The sequence below is a fragment of the Morone saxatilis genome, unplaced genomic scaffold (genome assembly GCF_004916995.1).
Source record: "Morone saxatilis isolate NCDOM2014 unplaced genomic scaffold, NCSU_SB_2.0 Contig11, whole genome shotgun sequence".
Classification (NCBI taxonomy): Eukaryota; Metazoa; Chordata; class Actinopteri; family Moronidae; genus Morone; species Morone saxatilis.
The window spans coordinates 20054265-20077864 of NW_023339663.1; the positions used below are offsets into that span (position 1 = coordinate 20054265).

General features: G+C 39.9%; 1 protein-coding gene across 1 annotated transcript in view; it reads left to right on the forward strand.

The window, feature by feature from the left end:
- Nucleotides 1–23600, forward strand: part of tln2a (talin 2a) — a gene marked incomplete in the record, with an annotated part of 85520 nt that overhangs the window by 28383 nt on the left and 33537 nt on the right. The window contains 18 exon segments of the mRNA XM_035682386.1: nt 10337–10508; nt 10970–11067; nt 11432–11452; nt 11898–11917; nt 11919–12001; nt 12218–12348; nt 12808; nt 13329–13471; nt 13603–13730; nt 14042–14105; nt 14202–14306; nt 17661–17816; nt 18705–18806; nt 19489–19565; nt 21708–21888; nt 22073–22186; nt 22372–22480; nt 23097–23305. Coding sequence (XP_035538279.1) covers nt 10373–10508; nt 10970–11067; nt 11432–11452; nt 11898–11917; nt 11919–12001; nt 12218–12348; nt 12808; nt 13329–13471; nt 13603–13730; nt 14042–14105; nt 14202–14306; nt 17661–17816; nt 18705–18806; nt 19489–19565; nt 21708–21888; nt 22073–22186; nt 22372–22480; nt 23097–23305 — 1878 coding nt within the window.

Sequence of the window (23600 nt, forward strand, 5' to 3'; positions counted from 1 at the left end):
GATGATACTTCCCCTGCTGTCTCTCTGTTAAATGTGGCATCAAAGCTGGTTCACTCATTTTATTAGACTATGATTTAGTGAAACTTTTAGTGTCCCATTATGGTCTGAATACATTATCAGCTTCTTTTGTAAACTTTACAAGAACAAACGTCTCAGGTAAACCTAAAAAAAAACACTTTTGAATTTGAATTTAAAATTAGTTATTTTTATCAGCTAACAGTAGCTTTAATCCACAAATATACCAAGCAACAAATATCAGCTGTAGTGTTTTATCATTTCCACACCTTATAAAACAGACCAGATATTAGTCAGCCCTCAACCAGCCTCTGTAACCATGACAACCTGTATTTGAACACATCCTCAAATGGGGATAGAGTAGTCAGAGTAATATTATACATGAGGCTGAATACATATCCTAAATGGAAATCAAAAGCTGTCATTTTTACAAAGGAAAGGGAAAAAAAGGAAAATGTGCGAGTGGGTGCAAGATGAAGTTATAAGTGGTGGCTCATTAATGCGTCGTCTCACACAGCACAGCCCCCTTCTGTTTTCGAGCACCCATCCAAGTTGATATTTGGTATAAGCCAAAGGATGGAGGGGTGACTGTGGTTTGGTTTCCTATTTCAAATTGATTCCCTCTTCTGGTTGAGAGGCTGAATTGATCCCAGGTCCATCCCTCTCATGGTTTACGTTCAACTTGGAAGCACTCAAAAAATAAGGAGTCAGGAGGGAGGATATGCTTAGCTTAAAAGAACATTTTTTCTAACAACTTGTGTCCCCTTTTATGGCCACATAAAAAACAACAACAAGGCAATAACAATAAATTACCACGTTTTGTGTGATACTCTATTATGCTGAATGGCTTTACGAGCTCTATGTTGGATTTGTGGGAGAGTTGGGCGACTGTTTGCCTCTCCTCTCCTCTGCATGAAACTCGACACCTGTGTCGGTGCTGCTGCCGACAGAGATGCATCACCTGCCTGCCTGAACCATTTGCCAAGCTCGCTCTTTCTCTCTTTCTCTAACTCACACACACACACACCGACACCACACACACACACACACACACACACACACACACACACACACACACACACACACACACACACGTACATGCATACAAACACGTACATGCATACAAACGTGCACAGGCAAAAACACACACAGTTTTTGTCACTCCGGAGGTTTGCAGTCTGTCACCTGACCACACCACCGACCAGGTGGATAATTATGCTAACAGGCTTTATTTCTCACATGTAGCTTCCTTTTCAAGAAGAGATGTGTTTGTGTGTATGTATGTGTGTATGTCCGTGTGTCTTTTGTGTACATGCATGTTGCAGCAGAAATAAGTAGAAGAGTTTGTCACCAGGCACTTGAAATTTTTATTCTACTCCTCACTCGAACCCCATTGCCACACTTGCTCCCAACAAGTATTTATCAACACTTTCAGGTTGAAAAAAGGCTAAAACTGCGGATGACCCTTTAGTGGTCGGCATGTTTTATCTGAAAGACTTGTAACATTCAATCAGCCTGGCTTCATTTACTCTGAGAAACTTTTTAAAGAAAAAATGCCTGAACTCTGTGGCCTGTGTGAGCCTCGAGCCACACCGTGAGTACTGAGCAGGAGTAGGGTGTCACCGCTCCACTCTGATGCACTTAGAAAAGGCAGAGAGATATTTACTCAGTTCCTCACCCTGCATTTCCCACTGACTCTATAATCACAAATGTACTCTTTTTATTTTATTTTATTTTTTTTAACCTCCTGGCCACCACCACCCCATTCAGCCTGCTGGACGATGATGATGATGATGACCTCACTCTGAACTGTGCCGGCTCAATCGTGTGTGACTAAGACTGTGTGCTTTAGATCAGTTCCATTTCTGCCTGATGAGTAGGCAGAGAGAGTCTGAAATGTCTTGTTGTACCGTGTGTTTTCACGGAAATGACGACTGTGGAAACCGTTTTAAAAGGATTCATCCTGGAATAACCTCTGTGTAGATTGGAGGGTGTCTGTGCAGTTGAGAAGACTGATTTAAATATATTTGAACACTTGATAGGTCAGTAGAGATGAGTAGCAGTAAAACCGATCAGCAAGCTGTCAGCTGTGCATGAGACTAAAAACTGATACTCGGCATGTAAAGTACATGGAAGTGGTGTGTTTTTTTTTGTTTTTTTTTTAGCCTCTCTTGTAAAAGTGAAACATTGTTTGTATTGTATAAACATTGATGCATAAATCTAGCTGCTGTGTTGCTTGTCCAAGTATTTTTATGTTTTCTAAGCACCCAAACCATTTAGACATCACATTTTTATTTATGATACCATAATAATGGTGAGGCTGTCAACTTTCGCCTTCGCCTTACCATTATATCTTTATATCTTTATATATATCTATTAATATACTATTAATATATATATATTATATTATTATATATATATAATACTACTATATATACTATATTATATATCTCTTTTTATATATCATTATATCATCTATGAAGCTATAAAGTGCATATTAAAGACTATTTTACAGCGTTCTATTTTTAAAACTTGCTGGAACTTTTTAACATTAGCTCATGCTGGCCAGCTTTTTTAGTTTACTTGTGCAAATCCACTGATTGTGATTATTCTGTGTAAATTAATTGAATTTGTTGCTGCTGGGTCCTATCACACAGATTCCCCCTCATTATAGCTCAACCAGACCCCCTCAAGGTGGTAACGATGAATCCCAACAAAGTGGTGCATTACACAGCCTAGTTATTATTCAGTAGCAGTGTATGTAAAATAGATGGATCATAATCTGCAAAATCCTCAAGGAATAAATTTAGCCCCCTCCATGCACTTGTTAGTCAGGAATAATATCATAAATGTCACAGTAGGCTTCAACCTAAATATTTTGTTTTTTAGTTTATTTACAGTTTTTCTTTTTTTTTTTTTAAGCACACGTCATCTTAGTGTCTGTTTTATAATGTATTATAACATTTGATAAGTGGTTTCTCCACAGTCAGATTCATTTAGAAAACAACATCATTGAGTTTCCAGCAACCTTCATCCTCATTGCATCTCCCGAGGCCATGTGTGGTGTCAGAATGAAAGCCGCTGTCATACGATAAGGTCGTATTGTGCTGTACATGTGCTGTTTTCCATTGCAGGATCAAGTGGCATTGCTTTAGGTCAGAAACTATATGCTTTTTAACTGCAAATTAGAAAGTGGTGTGTTAATCTGAAAATGCTGTGATAAGGATAATTAAATGTATGTTGTAGCAGACAAACAAAGCAGTTTGATTGGAGATGGACTTTAAATACAGAAATGCTACACAGGAAACAGATGGACTAATTACCATGCCTGTGTTAGCCCAGTTTGGCCCTGATGTCAAAACTAGGCTACCGACATGCTCTGGCCAAATTTTTAATACGTTCCCTGGTCCAGAACTCCTCTAGGATTGGTCTGTTTCACTTGTAGGCTGGTCTATTATTGGATTAGAGGCCATGTTACTGTAATAGGGCCCGGGCATTCCCAGTAGGCACTGCGCTGCCTCATTGATCTATTGAACAATGGCTACATGTTCCAGTTCTCTGTCTCATTTTCCTTTTATCCCACGAACCTTTGTCTGACTCTAAGGGGGGCAGTTTTCTCCAAATGAAATCGAGTTCTGTGCATGCACAGTGGCAAAATGTAAACTGCTTTCCATCCTCCTCTGGTGTGTGATGTCCGTATTTAAACCCATGTCTTTGAGTTACTGACTCAAACACTACAATGCTTAATATAGACTAGACCACTGCAGCTCACGTGTTTGACATCTGTCAACATTTCTTCTCTTGGATTTCCCAGCTCCAGTAGAATGGGACTATAGCCTCCAGTTTTAATAGATCATTAGATCCTTGACATGCTGTGCACTGCACCTACAGAGAGCCCAGATAACCTGCTCAGTTAAAGCTCAGTCACACTATCGCACAACATTTAAAATGGCGACATTACTCTGAAAAATCAATTCATTCCAATGGATTTGTCTGTTTGTCTGACCTCCTCCAAAATGACACAACCAGGGTGCTCTCACTTTTGCTCCAGGCCACTAAGTACCACTCACAGGAGTACAGTATCCACTTTCCAAATGGCCTCATCACCACACTGTCTTTGGCAGGAAGTAGATGTACCCCATCAGTGTCTGCTTTTTGTGCAGGGTTAATATGATACAAGGCTAAAAAGCACCTCGAGGGCTCAGATGCTTGAATGCAGCTGACTCTTTCTATTATCACCGACTATGCTTTCTCTTTGCTGAAGTAAATCTTAGTACTGGCTTAAGATGTGCTGAACTGCAGCTGAACTGTGCTTTTGGGTTCTTCGTCTACTTTTTTGGCCTAGAAAATGTCACCATGGGCACATTGACGATACTATGATGTTTTAGCAGGTATAATATTAATCATGATCACCATCTTAGTTTAGAGTGTTGGCGTGCAAACCTTTGCTAATTAACACTACCCACAAAGTACAGCTGGTGGGAATATCTTTAGTTTTGCAGGGATTTGGTCATAAACCAAAGTATTGGAGAAATAGACATTTGGGGCAGATGATGGCGCTAGGGGAAAAGTCAGGGGATCAAGGTTATTACAAATGTTGAGATATTTCAGTCTGGACCAAGAGACAGACATTGCCATTCTTAAAGTCATGCTGCTAACTGGCTAAAAAAAAAAAAAAAATCTCAATTAAAGGTCCACTTACTTGGATTTTTACAAGCTTTAAGCTGCACCCCTTCAGCATAATTTTTGCTCAGTTGTCATGGAGATGGAGTAGTTTCTCCTCCTCATCATAATGAATTTAAACACATTGTAAGAGTGCTCTTCACTATTTACAACAATATATTCCTGAAATTCCCCATTAATTATTTAACAAAAGCCCAGTCTGCCATAAATTGTCTGGCCCTGAATGAGCTTCTGCTGTTGTTGGTGTAAAACACAAAAAATGTTGCTTACAGTAGAGTGGTGCTGTTGAATATTCTTTGTTATATGAGCCTGCAGTAGATCTAAGGAGTGTAGGTGTTACTGGTGCAGTTGAGTTTAAAGTCAGGAGGGGGAGGGCTGCTTTGTGCTTATGTATTACAGTGTGGGAGTGTACAGCGTATTAATGATTATGGATTTGTGTACTCTCTGTCTGTGTTTTTGTCCACACACTGTGTAAGGCCAGTGGCTCCTTTATCTCTGCTCAAAGGATTTACTTTTGTTTAATTTTTGGATGTAAAAATTGCATTTCTTATGACTGGCAACTGCAAACGGTTCTTGATGTTGTGGTGGGTATCACTGCTCCTCTCTTGTTTAGCAGGAGTTGGCATTGATAGTGAGGCACAGAGCTGAAAGAAAGGCAAGTAAATTAGCCCGACTGATGGCAGCCTGGTGCAGCAGGTGGATGAGTGCAGTCAGATACAGCGGGCTGATCAATAAGGCATGCAGGCAAACAGATGGGCCTGCATCCAGGTGGAATTAGCAGCATAGAGAGAGCTGAAGACAAGAGGGATGTAGCAGGTTGCTGGAGGTGAGACTAGACTGCCGTCGTCACTGAAAATACAGCTCTTCATCTTATCAAGTGGAAATCAAGTTGCAAGTTTGTCATCAGCCTCTCATGGAGTGTTTCTGCTGGCTTTATTTGTTCCTTGCAGTTTAAAATTGTACTTCTAAAATTTCTTGTTGTAATTTTATCAACATATTAGTCTTAATAGACCCAAACAGGCTGTTAAGCCCATAAAATGCCAAGTCCAGGATTTGATAATGGAGCCTGTTTTTGTATATTAAGTTATTGGATTAAAGGCATTTTTCCATTCAACATTTCCCATGATGATTTGAGTATGACTAACAATATGCCGTTCAAATATAATTGCTAGTGGCATGGCTAAAAATGGCACCACTTAGGCCCAGACTTAATATCTCCACAACAATTGATGGATGACATTCATGATTCCCAAATGGTGACCCTTAATTACTTTGGTGTCTCCTGACCTTTCCTCTTGCACCACCATGAAGTTCACCGTTGTCTCTTTGAGGGAAATATGTCGACAACTATTGGATAGATTGGCATGAATTATGGTTCAGATGAGACATTCATTCTGGGTGACTTTCGATAACTTCAGTGATTCTTTAACTTTTCTTCTAGTGCCGTCATCAGATCAAAGCTGTACTTGTGTTCAGTGCTAATTAGCAAATGTTAGCATGCTAGACAAAGGACCTGTTTATTGTGCTGATACTGATGGTAGAGATGACATTGGTTCACCTCTGTTAACAGTATCCTTATAGATCCTGAAGTTTTAAATGGTGAGAGCTATCTGTTAAATTGCATTAGGTCCATACATGATTCCTAAGGTGGGTTTGTTACTGGTGTATGCACACTGGAGCCTTATTCCCACACTGGATTTGGTATCAGCCTAATGAGTTGGTTGTACTCAAGTGTTTTGGGGGCTTTACGATCACATTTGATCTCGGCAAGTCCTTTCTCATCGCAGGGAAGGGAAAATGTATAATAGGATGCTTTGGTGGTAATCCAGCCTGGATGGAGGCTTGGAGCTTTGTCTTGATGCAGGATGAAGGAGAAATCGACCTTCAGTTTTTAAAATTGGCTTTATTAGAGTGTCATGCTCACAATCAAGCTCATAATTAGCTTTGTTTCATGTTATTTGTATTTAATTAGATTAATTAGATGAAAAGTTTCATGTTAAATAAGTTGAAGAAACTATTTGTGTATGAAACAACTGAGCCCTTATATCAATGCGTTGTTTGTGTGCAGTAAAATGAATTATAATTCACAGGTGAGTCACATCAAGGCTCAACATGGTTTAAGGTAGGATAAATAAGCCATGTGATGTAACATAACCAATTTTCATATTACTGCTAGGATTGAAAATGATTGTGTGATCTGATTTAAATTATTGTTTTTACTTGGGCCCCCAATACCCAGTTGCAGTTAGGCAGAGAGTGGTGGGCTATCAGGAGTCGCAACATCGGACACATTTTTTTTTCAACTGCATAGTTGAGACTAACATTTAACAATGGCCTGTAGGGCCCTTAGGTGGGGTTCATGGTCAAATTGGTTACCTGAGCTAATAGTTTTTATATTTATTTCAACATTGATGCAGAAGCACATTTGCTTTATTGTTATTTATCTAAGCCTTAAAGCACAGAGCCCAAACATTTAAAATATTGTATTACTACAGACTGAATTACACTATTACACCATGGAACACAATTATTGAATTTCATTGTAGTACATAAATAAATGTCGCAGCAACACACTTACGTGAAATAGAACAAATTATGAATGAATGCTGCTTTTTGCATCCACTTTTGCATTGTCAGCTGTACCACTTCATTGTTCATTCTATTAACATGCTTCAAATCAATTGTTATTCAGTAAGCGCTTTACATAGCTTAGATGTGGTGAAAGGACACAGTTGCATAAAAAAAAACCAAGTCAAATATCCATTAAACCTGAGCATTATAGACCTGCTGGTTTCTTATTACAAATGGTGTTACAGTGAAATGAAAAGGCGCCTCAGGGTGCGGTGGATTGCAAGCAAAGATTCAAAGTCAAATTAAAGATGTTGACCATGATGTGGCATACAGTTAAAATCGAAAAGTGATTTCTGTGTTTGTAGTTATACGGCCATAAATAGCTTTCTCTCTATAGTTCATGGTCTGTAGTCCTGCTGAGCCTGCTGGTGGTTCCACTGATAACCATTTCATCATGTTATTAGTTTATCATGCTCCTTCCTCATTGCTTCCCCTTATCTCTTCACTTCTTCCTGCTGTGTGTCTGACCATTGTGTGTCTGACCATTGTAGAGGCTGATGCTGCAGAGATTACAGTCTAAAAGAGGAATATCACATTATTTCTGTGGTTTTTGCAGTTTGTTTGTGGAGGCGAACAAATACGACCCAAAGGTATAAACCAGACCACCGAGGCTCCAGTCTATGATCTAATCAAAACAGAAAAGGAGGGAAAAACACCCATAACCAGATGGCGATGCTTTGTGGATTCATACAATGATACAGGATTTATAGTATTTAAAAAATGTGTTCCCATACTTGTAAATCTCCCTCAGCCCGGTCAGTGTTTCCACAAAATCGCCTTTTATTCAATGAAACACCTCTCTTAAGGGCATCCCTAGGAGTTTTGTCTGTCATGATACTTCCCTCGAGGGACCTTTTCATTCTGACAGGTTAGGTTGAACACTACGGAATCACTAGAATAATTTTTCATATCTGTTTCAGGATGGTGCTTGTCCTTAAAGCTCAGTCAGGCTCTGACTGCGTGAGTGATGGTAAGATAGAGTTTGGCACTGGTCCAACCACTATCAACCGGAGTTTTCTGGAAGTGCTTGACTGATTGAGTTGGAGCCCAAAGCAATAACTGAGACAAATTCACGGGCTGCAATAAAAGGTAGTGCACCAATGGAGCAGTTACTGAGCCCAAAAAAGAAATGTTTAGAAATTATTATTTATTTTTAGGAAATAAAGATTTGCCTCAGATAAATGCTTAACTATTTGGGCAAATTATCGTACATCCTTCAATAATATCTACTTGTCTTCTAACCACAGTTGGCTTCAGGATACTGTAGACGAGTGTCAACATTGTGAGCCAGACAAACACCTTCACTTCTGCATGCGAACACATCTCACATAGGAACCAGATTCTGAACGTCTGAGTCAGGGTCAGAGGCTAGCGGAGCAGGTGAGGGGCCACCCGCCTACTTCAGCCATGGCCCAGACTGACGTCTCACCTCTGACCCCCTGACACAGAGGAGCCCTGTGGACCCGTTGGTCCCAGACAGGCGGTGCTCTGTTTGGGAGGTCAAAGCTCTCTTCTCCTCCTTCCTCCTACTCTGTGAAACGCACCAGTGCCGAATCTGAAAAACAAGCAGGCTTCATAATTATGGGTATTTTTATTCATATCTAAACCTGAAATAACAGATTTTTTTTTTTTTGCCACTTGGGGGGGCAACAGGAAAAAGCTGTGAACACAACAGTGACATACCCTCAGTCATTTGGTTGATATAGAGAGCTTATTTACACATCAAGCAGTTATGGAGCAACATTAGCATTCATTTGGAGTTTTGTTTCTGGCCACCTGGCAAATATATATCCAATATTCCCTCTCTATTAGCTCTCTTTTTGCTCCTGAGAAAAATATCTGGCCCTGTTGCTAAATGCTCCACTATGTTCACCAGCTAGTTGCTAACTGTGTCTGCTGGCTGTTTGGTGCTGAGCATATAGTGTGCAGTGGGTTTTAGAGCTTTGTCACTGAAAACAGCTGCCTGCTGCGGCCCAAAGCGACGCTATGAGAATGGTGAGTGTTAACCAAAACAGTCAAGTTTTGGGCTCACAGCGGAACAATGAGCTGGAACTCGCTGTAAAGCTCCGTAATCCGAGGGCAGCTGCAGATTCAAGGGATAATTCTTTGTTTGTGGTTAACTTTATATGTGGTAAGATAATATGGAGTGTGCTGTTAGTTTAACAGTGTTGGATCCATACTGATTTTATCTTGAGAAGATAACAAGCTGGAAATTGCTTTGCTGCCTCTGTACCTGTGAAGATGATAATGTGTGCTCAGACCTGTGGTTGATGTTTTGGTCACTGGCATCAGAAGTGATTTCAGAAGTGCGATGTTAAGAAGTGGTTTGTTTCACACATCTAATATGAAAAAAAGATCATTGGGAGTTTCCTCTCCAGTTCCACTTGTTGTGGATAGCTTTGTTGCTTTATTGCTTTATTTTACCTTTTTAAAAGTCTCTTGCCCAGAATATTGAGTATTTTCTTTGTCCCCAGCAGGGACCAGATGGGCTGTTTTCAAAAAGTGATAAATTTGTTGTCGGCACTTTTTGTTTTATGAAGCATAACAATGGTTTTGCTGTGCACAAATTAGAACTTTCTTTCTTTCATAAAATGTCATTGTTTATGACAGTTCAAGGGAAAGACATTTTGTGTGTGTGTGTATATTTGTGTGTCATAACAGCACGGCCTAACTATAAGAAAGCACAGATGCGTGAAGTGAAAAAAGGCTTTGAGGGGGGAATAAAAAAAAAGATGTTACCTGTTTTATCAAGCATAGCAGTGATGCCGCAGTGGATTAAAGTAACTTTTAGTGTCTTTGAAAATCCCATTTGCAAGAGAAATGTGTTTCAGACCGAGTGTAAAGTGGATGCGACCCCTCTGTAGCAACAGAAAAGTCATTTTTCTCCTCCAACATCTGGCTCATTTATCACAGTCAGTGAGTTTTATCACTGTGCTCAAGTTTTGGACCTCCTGGACTCAACCTCTATCTGCTCTGTCCTTCCCCTCTCTGTCCTTGTTTTGCGCAGGTGTAGCTGCAGCCCCCGCCCACACCGCCTGCCAAGATGGTGGTGTTGTCGCTGAAAATCTGCATTCGCCAGTGCAATGTTGTGAAGACCATGCAGTTCGAGCCCTCCACGGCAGTCTATGATGCCTGTAGGATAATCAGAGAGAGGGTCCCTGAGGCTCAGACCGGACAGGGTGAGGATGATCAAAAGACATTTCACAGGAAGGACACTGGGTGGGGTGTAAAGTATACAAGAAACGGGGATTAAGGGCAATACATCTAATTGGTGAATTGCTCAAAAACAAATGTAAATACATGGGGTTCAATAAATATAACAAAACATTATAATACATATTTAGGAACAGCAAAAATTACCTCAAGTTTCTATTTCTTTCTTTTCTAATATATAATATTGTATATGACATTTTTGTAGAGTCACAAATTCTTAATGTGACTTGACTGAGACTTATGTTAAACTACACATTGGATGCCAATCAATCTTAGCTTGCCAGCTATAAAGACCTGTGTTCTGTTATATAGGTCATCTGAAGGAGGTTGCATGTTCCGACTTGATTGTTTCCACCTGACAGGAGGACTAGGAGAATATCTTCCATCCCAGTCTCTAAAGTAATGATGTCTCTCTTCACTTCTCCAGCTTCAGACTATGGTCTGTTTCTGTCAGATGAAGACCCCAGGAAAGGCATCTGGCTGGAGTCTGGAAGGACACTGGACTACTACATGCTCCGCAATGGGGTAAATATATCAGCCTGTTTAACACACACACACACACACAACACAACCACACCACCACCAACACACACACACACACCCAACACATCACACAACACAGACACACAACACACGAAAAACTATGGAGAGAGATGTGTGAATAACGAGTACAATCAACGCACACAGAGTTAATACACTACTTGTACAATATGATGCTTTTCATTAATAGATCAGTGACTTTTGATGGAAAAAATATGAAATTTGATTTGTTCAAATAATTGTTGGTTAAAGGCAAGCAGTTTGTAGGAACATGGTTTACTCTAAACTAGGTTACAGAGTAAAAGTGGCAGAAAGAGAAAGAATAAAAGCACAGGATAAATGGAATCAGGACATCAAGGAAGTTTTAAAAGTGACTTTAAGAAGTGCTGCAGCAGCTGTAGATCTTTGCAGGCTCTGATCCGCTGCAAAGGCGCGAGGCGACTGCTGGTTTGTCATGTAGTGCTCGCTCGTCCAGTCATCTGTGGGTTGGTTTTTGGCAGCTCCTAAATGGTTTTCCTCTTTAATCCACAAGGGCCACCAGGTAAGAAAGATGACTGTGACCAATTATTCTTGACCAATCTTTCATTGTTGTGATTGGAGGGGAGCAGCGGCCCTGTGATAGGCAGCCGTTAGTAGGTTTTGGCATAATTCTCCCTGCCGCTCCACGCAACCTGGGCATTTGATCATTTCCTCAGTGCTCTCTCCGTTCTTTCTCTCTTGCATTTTATTCTGGCATTCTCTCTTCTTTTTGGCTCTTTTTTTTCTCTGTTCTCTTTCTCACTTTTTGTCTTTGGACTAGGATATACTTGATACAGAAGAAGAGAGGCCAGAAAATCAATGTTGGATGGAGGCTGTTAAACCATCATGGTGGAGCCAAAAGCAGTGGGAGAGCTGCTTGTGACTATATGCAAGTAGAATGGTACATGGTTTCTTATACTAGCCCTTTTCATGTTTTAGTAAGTTTTTTTTTTTTTTTTTTTAAGTTTTTTTTTAGTTTGCTGTACAGGTTCACCATTTTTAACTGTACTTGTCTTTATTTGGTATGGTAAAAATGTTTTATATTTACTGTCTTGCGCGGTGGGTATCGTAGATCATAATATTTTTTCCTTTTTCATCTCGCAGGCACACACTAGAGGAATACTCTGCTTGATCCGGAAGCAGTGAGGAAAAAGAAGGAGGGATGGGTGGGGCACGTTGAAGAAAGACAGACGCTGCTGCGAGACCGAGAGAAAAATGAAGCTGAAAGCCAACGTAACCGACGATGATGTGGAGTTTCAGTACAATTATATTCATCAATCCTGATGGGGTAGTGGAGGGGTGGTAATGCTGCTCATACAACTGCTTCACAAGCTGTTGATGCTAAAACCGTTGTCTGCCTGATGGGTATTAATTTGTCCTCTTGCAGTTGACGATGCCTTAAGATCTCATCTTGTTATTTGGCGATACTGTTAGGTTCTAATGTAAGAGACTTACTCTGTCGAAATAACTTCAAACATAAGGAACTGTTGTATTTATTATTTTTATTTTTGAAAGGTAGCGGTTATGCTTGCTAATCTCACTGACAAACACATTGCATTTACTGTAACTACTTCATAATAAAAGGCAACTCATGTTTCGCCAGTTAAATGCTTTAAATGTAAAGCTGCAGCAGTAGGAAATGTGTTCGGTTTGCATTAGAAGTAACATAACACAGCATTTTTTTCCAGGAATGTCACCACCTCCCAGTGTGTAACACTGCCATGCTTGCAATAATGCCAGGGTTTCCATCAGTGGGCCATAGTTTTAATTACTATTGTGTTACCTCATTTGGCGATAAAGTGTTTTAACAGATAGATATTGTTTAACAGAGATTTATTTAAATGAAAATCTTCAGTGTGATGTTCTTTAAACAGAAAAATGGCCACTTGATGTCCATTTAATAGCTGCCTGTGATATCTACTGGAATCTGGAAGTTGTGGTGAGAGGGAAGCCACCCTTTAGATTAACAGGAATGGCTTGGAGTTGGTAGTCATGTAATCTGGCTAAGGTAATTCTTAAAACTATCATCAGTAACACCCAAACCTCCAAGGATTTCTTTTTTTTTTTAATCTCTCATTGCTTTTAAATCCTTTTCTTTCCGAGTAACCACACAGATTGGATTATTGTATAAAATCATTAACTGATACTCATATTTAGATTTGTCAGCCTTTTTAAAGAAGGGTTTATTTTTATAATCTGACCCTTGTGGCTGTACCTTGTGTTGTTAGTGAACTGGCTGGACCACAGCAGAACGTTCAGAGAGCAGGGGGTGGACGAGAACGAGACTCTTCTGCTCAGGCGCAAGTTCTTCTACTCCGACCAGAACGTGGACTCCCGAGACCCTGTCCAGCTCAATCTGCTTTACGTACAGGTCTGACCCATCACTCTGAAGTTGCCAGTCTGCACTCTGGTGCAGTTTTTCTGCCTCTAGCTGAATCAGATATGTTTACTGGAGTTGACAGCACATCCCAATTAATGAAAGGTTGTCCTTATGACTTTCAGGCTCGAGATGACATCCTAAACGGTTCTCACCCCGTATCTTTTGACAAGGCCTGCGAGTTCGGAGGCATCCAGGCCCAGATCCAGTTTGGACCTTACATAGAGCATAAACACAAACCTGGATTCTTAGAGTAAGTTTCTGTCCCACAAGAAGATTACTCAGTGGTACAAAGATGAAGGGTGATGATCCAAATGGAATCATGTTAAATAAAATGAAAACAGATTGTTTCCCAAACATGACGTGTACAATGCATTTGATTTTCATCAATTTGACTAAAAGTAAAAGAATTTAACCTTTTCATGAAAAAGTTGTATTTACGTCATAATTCCGCACCAGGAGTTTACAAATTCATCATGTTTTTAAGGCTGTAGCTAGCAGAAAAAACTTAGGTTGTGTTTTCTGTATGAATCTCAGCTTCTTCTATGTTTTATTTCTTTTTAGCCTGAAGGAGTTTCTACCCAAAGAATACATAAAGCAGAGAGGAGCTGAGAAGAAAATATTCCAGGTGAAAAACAACATATTGATTGTTTTACATTCAGCTCATTTGACAATTGTGCACCAACTGTTCAGATGCTGAATACATAATTATTCCAACCCACAGGATCACAAAAACTGTGGAGAGATGACAGAGATTGAAGCAAAAGTGAAATACGTCAAACTGGCACGGTCTCTGCGGACATATGGCGTCTCCTTCTTCCTGGTCAAGGTAAGTGGTAAAACGTTTTTTACCCCCAAAAACTGACAAATCTAGCCCATTCTTTTCTCCTTTTTAAAAAAAATAAAAAAATTAGAATACTTAAAAGGGCGGATGCAGATTTTTTTAAATGGCTTGAAACGTAATCCGAGACTTGTATCTCCTGAGTGTGAAATTTGGATAAAGAGGTTGAAGGCAGAACCCAGCAGGTGGGCAAATTTTTTGTCCACCTGAACCTTTGGAGCTTCTCATGTCACCCAAACCAAGATGGAAAATGCTACTACTACTGTTCAAATCACTCAAGATAAAAATAGTCATTACAAAACATTGTATGACATTAATGCTAGAAAGAAAAGCCTTAATCCTTTTTAATAGTATTTTTATTCAGCTCAGTGTTAAAAGGTAAAACCTTAAAACAAGACTCAAAAGAAAGGAAAAAATGTGGATTGTAGTGGGAATGTTCTTGCACCTGTGCTGGATGATAAAGCTGCTCTCCCAAAGCCAAATTTGGTCCTTCTTGCATAAAAATGCAAAGTAACAGCAACTGCTTGTTTATTAGCTAAAATACATTTTCTTTAGTTATATAGATTATGCTTTTACATAGTCTTTGACATTATTAAATGAATTGAAAGTAGATAATTTTCTTTATTGGAAAATAAAACATTTTCAACCCCTTTTACACTAAACTGTGTTGAAAAACTCAACAACCTTTTATGAAGCTATTTTGTTAGAAATTACAAAGCTATTTCATTTCCCCCCATACATCTCTTACATGTCTGTCTCTGTTTCATTTACTCACTAACACGCACATACAAATACACACCGGCAGCACCTCGTCTGCTGGGAGTTCAGCGTGTTCCTGGAAGGAAACCAAATGTGTCTGTGCAGCCGAGTGTGGCACTAAAGATTATTTCAGAGCGAGTGGGGGAGGAAGTGGAGTGAATGAGGGAAACATCGCACAGGCAAAACCTGGAACACTTAACTCTCCCAAATAAGTCCAGCAGATACCTGCTGAAAGGAGCAATTGGCTGATTTCCAATTGTAGCACTAGTGTAACTGCTATGACAAGAGTGACAGATAACTTTTTCCCCCTCACATCATTTGTTGCCTAGTGGACAGCCTGCATGAAGTCATGGGAAACTTCAGTGTCAGCATCAATAATTGCATTCCAGTTTTCACCTTTTCAAACTTCATCGCTGAGCTCTCATAGAAAATGAGATCATTTCTGGTGTTTGCTTGGGGAAAAAAAGTCCCTTGTGCTGCTCTCTACCAGACAGTTCCTGGCTTTTCATCAGTAGCTTTGAGAACTGGAGGATAAGGGCTTAGATCAGATATTAAAAAAACAACTCTCTATTAGATCGGATCTCTCCTCGTCCAATCTTTATTTGCAGTAGCTTACATATTCCACAGTCCACACTCTACCTTTCACTTTATTCCTTTTCAGTGTAAAATACACACATCTGAGACCATATCCCACCTCCTGGCCTTGGATCTGTGTTCCCCTTGATCAGTTTGACATCTTATCTGCTCACCTTTGTCATTTCCGTCATCCTCGAGTGTAATTCAGTGGAGCAGAAACATCTTAAAAATAACCTTGGAAAAAATACAGCCTATAGTCCCTAACCCATAATCCCCTGGAGGCCCCAGAGAGTTTACAGGCCATCCAGGACTTTTTACACAACTCACCTCTTTGCCCTCACGTCACAGTCCATCACGGTCCGTCCATCTGCTCGCCGGCTGCAGATCCTAAAGAAAAACGCTTTCTCTTTCCATGCAAGTGGCAGGAAAATAAGTTCTGTGGGCTCAGACAGCAACTGGAGTATGACATTAGAGGCTTAGTGAATACAGGAGAAGGTTGAGAGTTTTTGACAGGAAGATAAAGACATGATTAAGACATGATTAAGACTTAACGCTTTAATTACTAACTGGGAAGAGTTTTATGTTTTTTTCACTGGTTAGACAGATGAATACCCATCTTGGCAGATCGATGTGACAGCAAAATTAGAGTTTCAAACAGCTAGGCCTGTGAATTTTAATTTTGTTGCATGAACTGTTAATCTGTGCTTTTCTCTAAATGCCTTTTTATTCAAGTAATACCCTCAGTAGGCAGCGGGATATGAAAATCAAAGAAAATGAAAGAATCTTAATGGGGGCAGAATTGTTCGCTGAAAGGAATACAGTTGACTTCATGTAAAATGTTTTTTTCGCATCATGAGGTTGGTGTCTGGTTGATCATCTGCTTTCATGTATTTATTCTACCTATATCTATACGATGTGGTCCAATGACAGTGAAGTTTCCTGTATACATAAGACAATGGAAAGCAGAGACGCTACACGTGGCAATTACAAATACAGGCGAGAAAAGCCAAAGTGACATTAAAACACATGAAACTTCAATTAAAGTGGGTGTAATGGGGGCACTGCGTGGTCTCCAGCAGTCAAACTATGTACTAGTAGTATGTAATAGTAATAGTGATAGTACTATGGTGGTTAATGATGGTCCTACTACTTCTGCAGGCAGTGTTATGATCAGTAGCAGTACTCAGAGGCCCAATGACCACTCTCTGAGGCATCGCTAATACTATTAGTAGCGTGTGTGTGTTGGCAAAACCTACAGTGCAACATAAATCTATAAAAACAGACATCAAAAGAGCCAAAAATCATGAAAAGAAAAGTATATGTTTTAAACCTAAAATGTCTACAAATGTAACCATTACTGGTCCAATCAATAGCTGGTGTACAGTTTAATTCAATGTATTTAAATTAGGAAGAATAAATAACGTTTACTTCATTTAAACAGATTAAAATGTTGAATTGCCTTTCCTGCCAAGTTATTTGAGAAAAATCCAGCCTTCAGATGTTGTGAAGCAGTTTTGATTTCCTGAAATGCAGATGTGATAAGCGATAAACAAAAACGTTTTTTTTTTTCAACTGGCAGAAAAAAGGCGCTACACAGTGCTTTGTCAAACTAACTTATTACAAAACTCACAGTGCTGTGATATAAAAAGTGCAGATAAAAACCTCATACTCCAATACTGAGACTAAGATTGTCAAATGTCAAACAAATTGTCAGTCACATTTCTATCCAAAGCTTAAAATTGTAGGTTGACACCTGTTTAGTGTTGGCAGTCATAATATGGTATGTGTGGTATTTTTTTGTCCAACAATGGTTGCAAAATGATCTAATTGTAATATATTTTTAAAAAATATGATGCTTGGGTTAGGAAAGGACTACAGGACGTTACAAAGTGCTGTTAATCTGTTCTCCAGTTTGATTCAGTATTTGTTTGCTGTAATGTTTTTGGCTTAATGGCAGTGTTTTTGTCCAGTTTGGAAAGTATTAAATAAAGTTTCTGTTATTTACAGGAAAAGATGAAGAGTAAGAACAAGTTGGTGCCACGGCTCCTGGGAATCACCAAAGAGTCTGTGATGAGAGTGGACGAGAGGACCAAAGATGTGGTTCAGGAGTGGCCACTTACCACTGTGAAGAGGTGGGCAGCATCACCCAAGAGCTTCACCCTGGTAAGAGACACATACACTCTACATTGACCTCAAAGATTTAAAAAACAACAACTTCTGACTGGATACGATTTGTCACAGAAGCAACAGTTCTGAATATATCTTTTCACAAGAAATCGCAAGGTTATGGTACTTCTGTCTTTGTCCTTTTTATCTTTTATTCCTTCTTTCCACACTGAGCGTTACATCTCTAGTAGTAAATAGGAAGGCTCAGTGAACCCAGCTGTTCCCTGCAGTGGCCATAAAACAATCACTGTAGTGCTCAGTCTGCCTGTCCTTTCATTCCCTCTTACTGCACAGGCTCTTTTGTCTTCCCTGTCAATATCCCTGCTTTGTGTCAGCACCCAGAGTCAATGAACAACATGGATTTAATCTTGCAGATCTGGTAGAAGCACTGTCTCTATTAAATTAACACACTCTACCTTAATTCAGAAGAGTGCTTTGTGGTTTAGGCTGTGAGTTTTTGTGACACGGGGACTTAAAATGGATTCAAGGTTGATTGGTCGTTCACACGTTGAAGGAGTCATATGTTTCTCTGTTGTAAATTGAATGGTGGGCCCATATATCTTACTTATTTTTTCTAAATAATTTTTTATAAAGCAAAATCTCCCAGATTATTTTTTTCCTACTCAGTTTCTTACATAAAATCTGCGCCAAAATGCTTCTTGGAGCAGATTTCTTCTTCTTCTTCTGACTCTGTATGTTGCAGCAGTTTGATTTTACCCAACACAATGTGTAGTATTCATCTGAATCTAGCTGTCTGCATGGATTCACATTAATCCTCACAGTAAATCCTCAGCCTGTGTAGAGTACAAGCACTGCAGTATTTACATTCCTTAAAGTCCAGTATAAAATACATGGTTAAGATGGTGTGTGTGTGTGTGTGTGTAGGACTTTGGGGAGTACCAGGAGAGCTACTACTCGGTGCAGACCACTGAAGGGGAACAGATCTCTCAGCTCATTGCTGGTTACATCGACATTATCCTCAAAAAGGTGAGACATTTATCTCTCGAGACGCAGATGAATCATAAGAATCAATATCCTTCTGTGGCAGATAAAGTCTCAGATCTGTTGATGCTTGATGTATTCAGGCTACAGCTGCAGTTATATAAATAAAACGAGCACAGGACAGCTGGGCTCATGTGGCACACTGTAAGAACTCATGTTGTTTAGCAATCACTGACCTCAAGTCACTTAAAATGAATGAGTGGAATAAGTCTTATTAACAGTTATTCCCTGCAGGCATCATACTTGGGTCTCCATTCTTTCTTTCCTCAATTATGAAAGACACAAATATGCAATTTCTTCACCTAATGCCCTTTAAAATGCCTAAAAGATACTGTATCTCTGCACAAATGAAGGTTTGACAGGTATGTCAAGGCAATACGACTTCAATAAACGTGGAAAAACTCCCACACACTGTTTTGCTCTTGTTTATTTCATAGGACATTTCAGTTTAAATTGCCTTCATCAGGTGTACTCAAAGCCTAAAAGTAGAATTAAATATGTGTCAATCTGAGACCAAAGGTTGCTTTATAAATTTGGGCCCATGTTTTTTTATGGAACACTAAATCTGACATTCACCAGAGATAGCCTCAGGGTATCTTCTCTAAATAAACACTGCTGGCTCCTTTTTGAAGGTAATATTTGATGTATTTTTTTCTCTCTCCTGCAGAAGCAAAGCAAAGACCGTTTTGGACTAGAAGGTGATGAGGAGTCCACCATGCTTGAGGAATCCGTATCCCCGAAAAAGTATGTAAATTAGTAAATTATGACTTAAAATAAGTTGTTGGAACTTTTTGGACACATTTTTTTTTTTCTATGACATTTCCAATTGCAGCTTTAACCCATGCTGTATTAAACCGTACACTATATTGACATAGAGAAAGCTTTGCAAAGGCAAGAAAAGGAAATAAAGCTACGGCGCAACAACCTTGTAACTCTATAGATACATCCTTACAGTAGTTCTCATATCATCCCTGTAGTGCTTTGTTGTGTTATAGTCCACTATAAACTGTGCAGTGGTGAGGGTTTGAAGTTATTGCATATTATTTTGGCAAAACACAATATGAGACTGTGTCCTTTTTCAATTTCCTTCTCACACCGCCCTCAAACACAGCTCACACATCCATCTTCCAGGACCTAATTTCACCAGATGAACACCTCCTTAGCCAGACTTTATCCTGAGAGATAATCATTATGAGAGGAAATTCTGCTGCCCTGGACAAGCAAAGGCTCTATCGGAACATTTCCTGATTAGATGTGTATTACCTCATTTATACGCAGTGGGTAACCGAAGCCTTTTTTCCTGTCTAGCCTCAATTGATATTGCTATCCTGCTGTCAACTGTGAGGGTATTTGCTGCAATTATAAATTTATTTTCTCCCCCTTTTGTTTTATCTGGGCTTGTGTGCGGGGCCGAAGGCAAAACTCTTTAATACTGCAAACACACAGCAAGCCAAACTCTGGAAGGCCTTCGCTGAGGAAAAACAAAACAAAGCTTTGTCTTCCAGAAGTACACAGTGGGACTCTGCAGTGTCAGTCTGCTGTGTGTTTGTGGCCCACTGTCACAAATGAACACAACCACGCTGCCTGGTGTTAAATCTCTACCATAAACACACTCGCACACAAAGCCAAGAAACCGAAACATGCTCTCTTTTTGTCTTCAGTTGGTTGAGTTTATTTCCTCCTTTGTGTCCTTGTTTTCATGCGTTTTGCTACAGTTTCAGCTTGTCTCTGATATATAACTACACTACAGCTGTATTTTGGACTGTTATTTGGCTTCTGCTTTCAGCTGATGGTGTATTTATGGATGCATCTGTACATCATGTTCGTACATGTACGTGTATGCTCTTTATTGTTAGAATAATTGGTCTAATTTTCCTTTTTTTACATCTCTATGAGAGATACAATACATGTATGTGACTGGAGGAAGAGTAAAACAACAAGTTGGCACTTTCCTTACCTTTTTGAATGTGCTTCTGGTCTCTGTATATTATTTTAATTTATAGTCTTTTATTGTAAGTAAGCAAAGGTGGGCTTGTCATTCAAATGTGGCAGCGCAAAGGAAGTTATTATTTTGGTGACAAGTGAGGTCTGTGATGTATAGATGGGAATAAATATTAAAAGGGACCAAGGGCCAGGAAGTTCTGTTTTTCAGTGCAGTGTAAAAGTTCATGCCATTCCCATTCCCACTAGCTCTCTCCCTCTGTTGATTATTCTATTGAATAATGTGTTGCAAAATAATACCAGGAAACACTATGGACAGAAAACATAACATGTTGATGTAAATATATTCACAAATATCTTTAAAATATGTCTTTGGCTGCATATTTTGTAGGGTGTTTTATTTGCATCCAGACAACCATATTATGTTCCTACTTGGTTCTGGTCTCTTCTCTACATTTGGTGAGGCATTTTCATCATGCTCCATCGTGTTTGGCACAGGTTTTTTCAGATCTGTGAGCAAGTAATTTGAGTGGCTGGGAGGATAATGATTAATCAATTTGGTCATAAAGGCCACTGTGCGTATATGAACAAAATTGGCAGGCGTGCTTGGAAAACCTTCATTCCCTGCACTAGTCACTGCAGTTGGATCAGTTAAATAGATTCCTGTGACTCTCAGGCTTTATCAACCAAGCACACATTAACTGAGATTTTCTCTGCTTGAGTTGAAAACTTGACAGTGTGATTTGAATCTAAAGTATTGTAAATAAATGTAACTTGCCAGATTGACTCTCTAAAGGAAAACTTCAGAATTCTTTTCACGCTGTGTACCATTCTACTTTAACTTAAGACAGGACGTCATTTGAAGACCATGGGGTTTTAAAGACAAGCGCTTAACCCTTTAACGTTTATAGATTCTGCATTGACTGCCTATTTGTGTACCTGCAGGTCCACCATCCTTCAGCAGCAGTTTAATCGTGTAGGCCGGGTGGAGCATGGCTCAGTGGCGCTGCCTGGGGTGATCCGCTCCGGCTCCATTGGCACCGAGTCGCTCAGCATGGGCACCATGCCATCTGCTCAACAGCAGATCACAATGGGTCAGATGCACCGTGGACACATGCCACCACTGGTAAGAACAGCAAAATGGCTCTCAGTGTAATGTATACTTTATTCAATGATAAAGTCCTGTACACACATGCTTAACAGTAAGCTTCACAGGGGGACAATGATCTTCCCTCCGCAAGGTTCCTTGAAAAATCACTGTAGGGTGCATCCTGTGAGAAATTGACCTGTTTATCTTCCTGCACATGTAGAGTTCAGCCCAGCAGGCTCTGATGGGAACCATCAACACCAGTATGCAAGCAGTGCAGAAGGCCCAGATTGATCTAGGGGAGGTCGACAACCTGCCACCACTGGGACAGGACATGGTACTGTACAGCACACAAACATGTGTCTACGGTTAACATAAAACCCTCACATACTCCAAATCTATGCATGTATATACATAATGTGCAGCAGCCATAAAACAAAATCAAAACTGATGCTGCTTTTTAGGTGCGTTTTCTGCCTGCAAAGTAATGTATTTCGGTGTGGTCTACCTCTGTGTACCTAGGCATCCAAGGTGTGGATCCAGAACAAGATGGACGAGTCAAAACACGAGATCCACTCCCAGGTCGACGCCATCACTGCAGGAACAGCCTCTGTTGTCAACCTCACAGCTGGTCAGTGGCACTGGCATGACTTAGCAGAATGTGTTCTGGCTTGGATTTAATGCAATTCACTGGCAATGAAATAATTAACATCAGTGTCTCGATCATGGAGCAGGGCTACATTGCATTGTGGCATAGCCTTTGTGGGATTTATTATAAGCCTTTTAGGAATCCTTAATGAAACCAGTGAGAGTGTGAAGACATGTGCCCACAGTTTTACAAGTACATTTTAGAGGTGTTATTTTCTGCAGAGTTAAAATTATCAGGTCAATTAGTGACTTTAAAGTCAGCCTGGTGTTCATTCACATCATTGTAGATCCTGTATAAAGTCTAATAGTTCCCTCTTGTCCCGCTCTGGTTTGGTGAATATTGGCTCTGTGCCACTCTGATTGATACATTTCTGTAATTGTTCCTGCTTATTTCCCTGTTCTAAAATGGACAGATGTGTTTATGCAGTTTCTACTCCATTAAAGGCAAATATTTATGACTCTTGGTTGAATGGATAGACCATCTACACTAGTCAGTGAATCTTAAGAAGACTCACTGGAGAGCAATCATGCTGCTCTGTTTGAAAAAGACTATTTATCTGATGGCCCTTCCTAACTCTTTCCTTTCTCCCCATACTCAGGCGATCCAACTGACACAGACTACACCGCAGTGGGTTGCGCCATCACCACCATCTCCTCCAACCTGACAGAAATGTCAAAGGGTGTGAAGCTGTTGGCTGCGCTGATGGAGGATGATGTTGGCGGAGGTAATGATCTGATGAGGGCTGCCCGGACACTAGCCGGGGCCGTGTCTGACCTGCTGAAGGCCGTGGAGCCGGCTTCTGGAGAGGTGAGCAAAGAAACCTCAAACCCTGAGATAATGACATTATGTCTTTTAAGTCTTTTTTTTCTACTGTACTTTTGTGTCTATTACAGTATCATCAGTTTCTTTTGATTTTTGCTTCTGAAACCTGCCTTCCTTCCCCATCCTCTGTGCATCTACTGTATATCTGTTGAAGGTGGCAGATATATTTGTGGTTTTTTTAGGTTTAAGTCCAATGTGGCAAATTAAGTCTGAAGGACATAATGGGAGGTATTAGTGTAGAAACTGAAATGTAAAAGGAAGACAATCATGGCACACTATT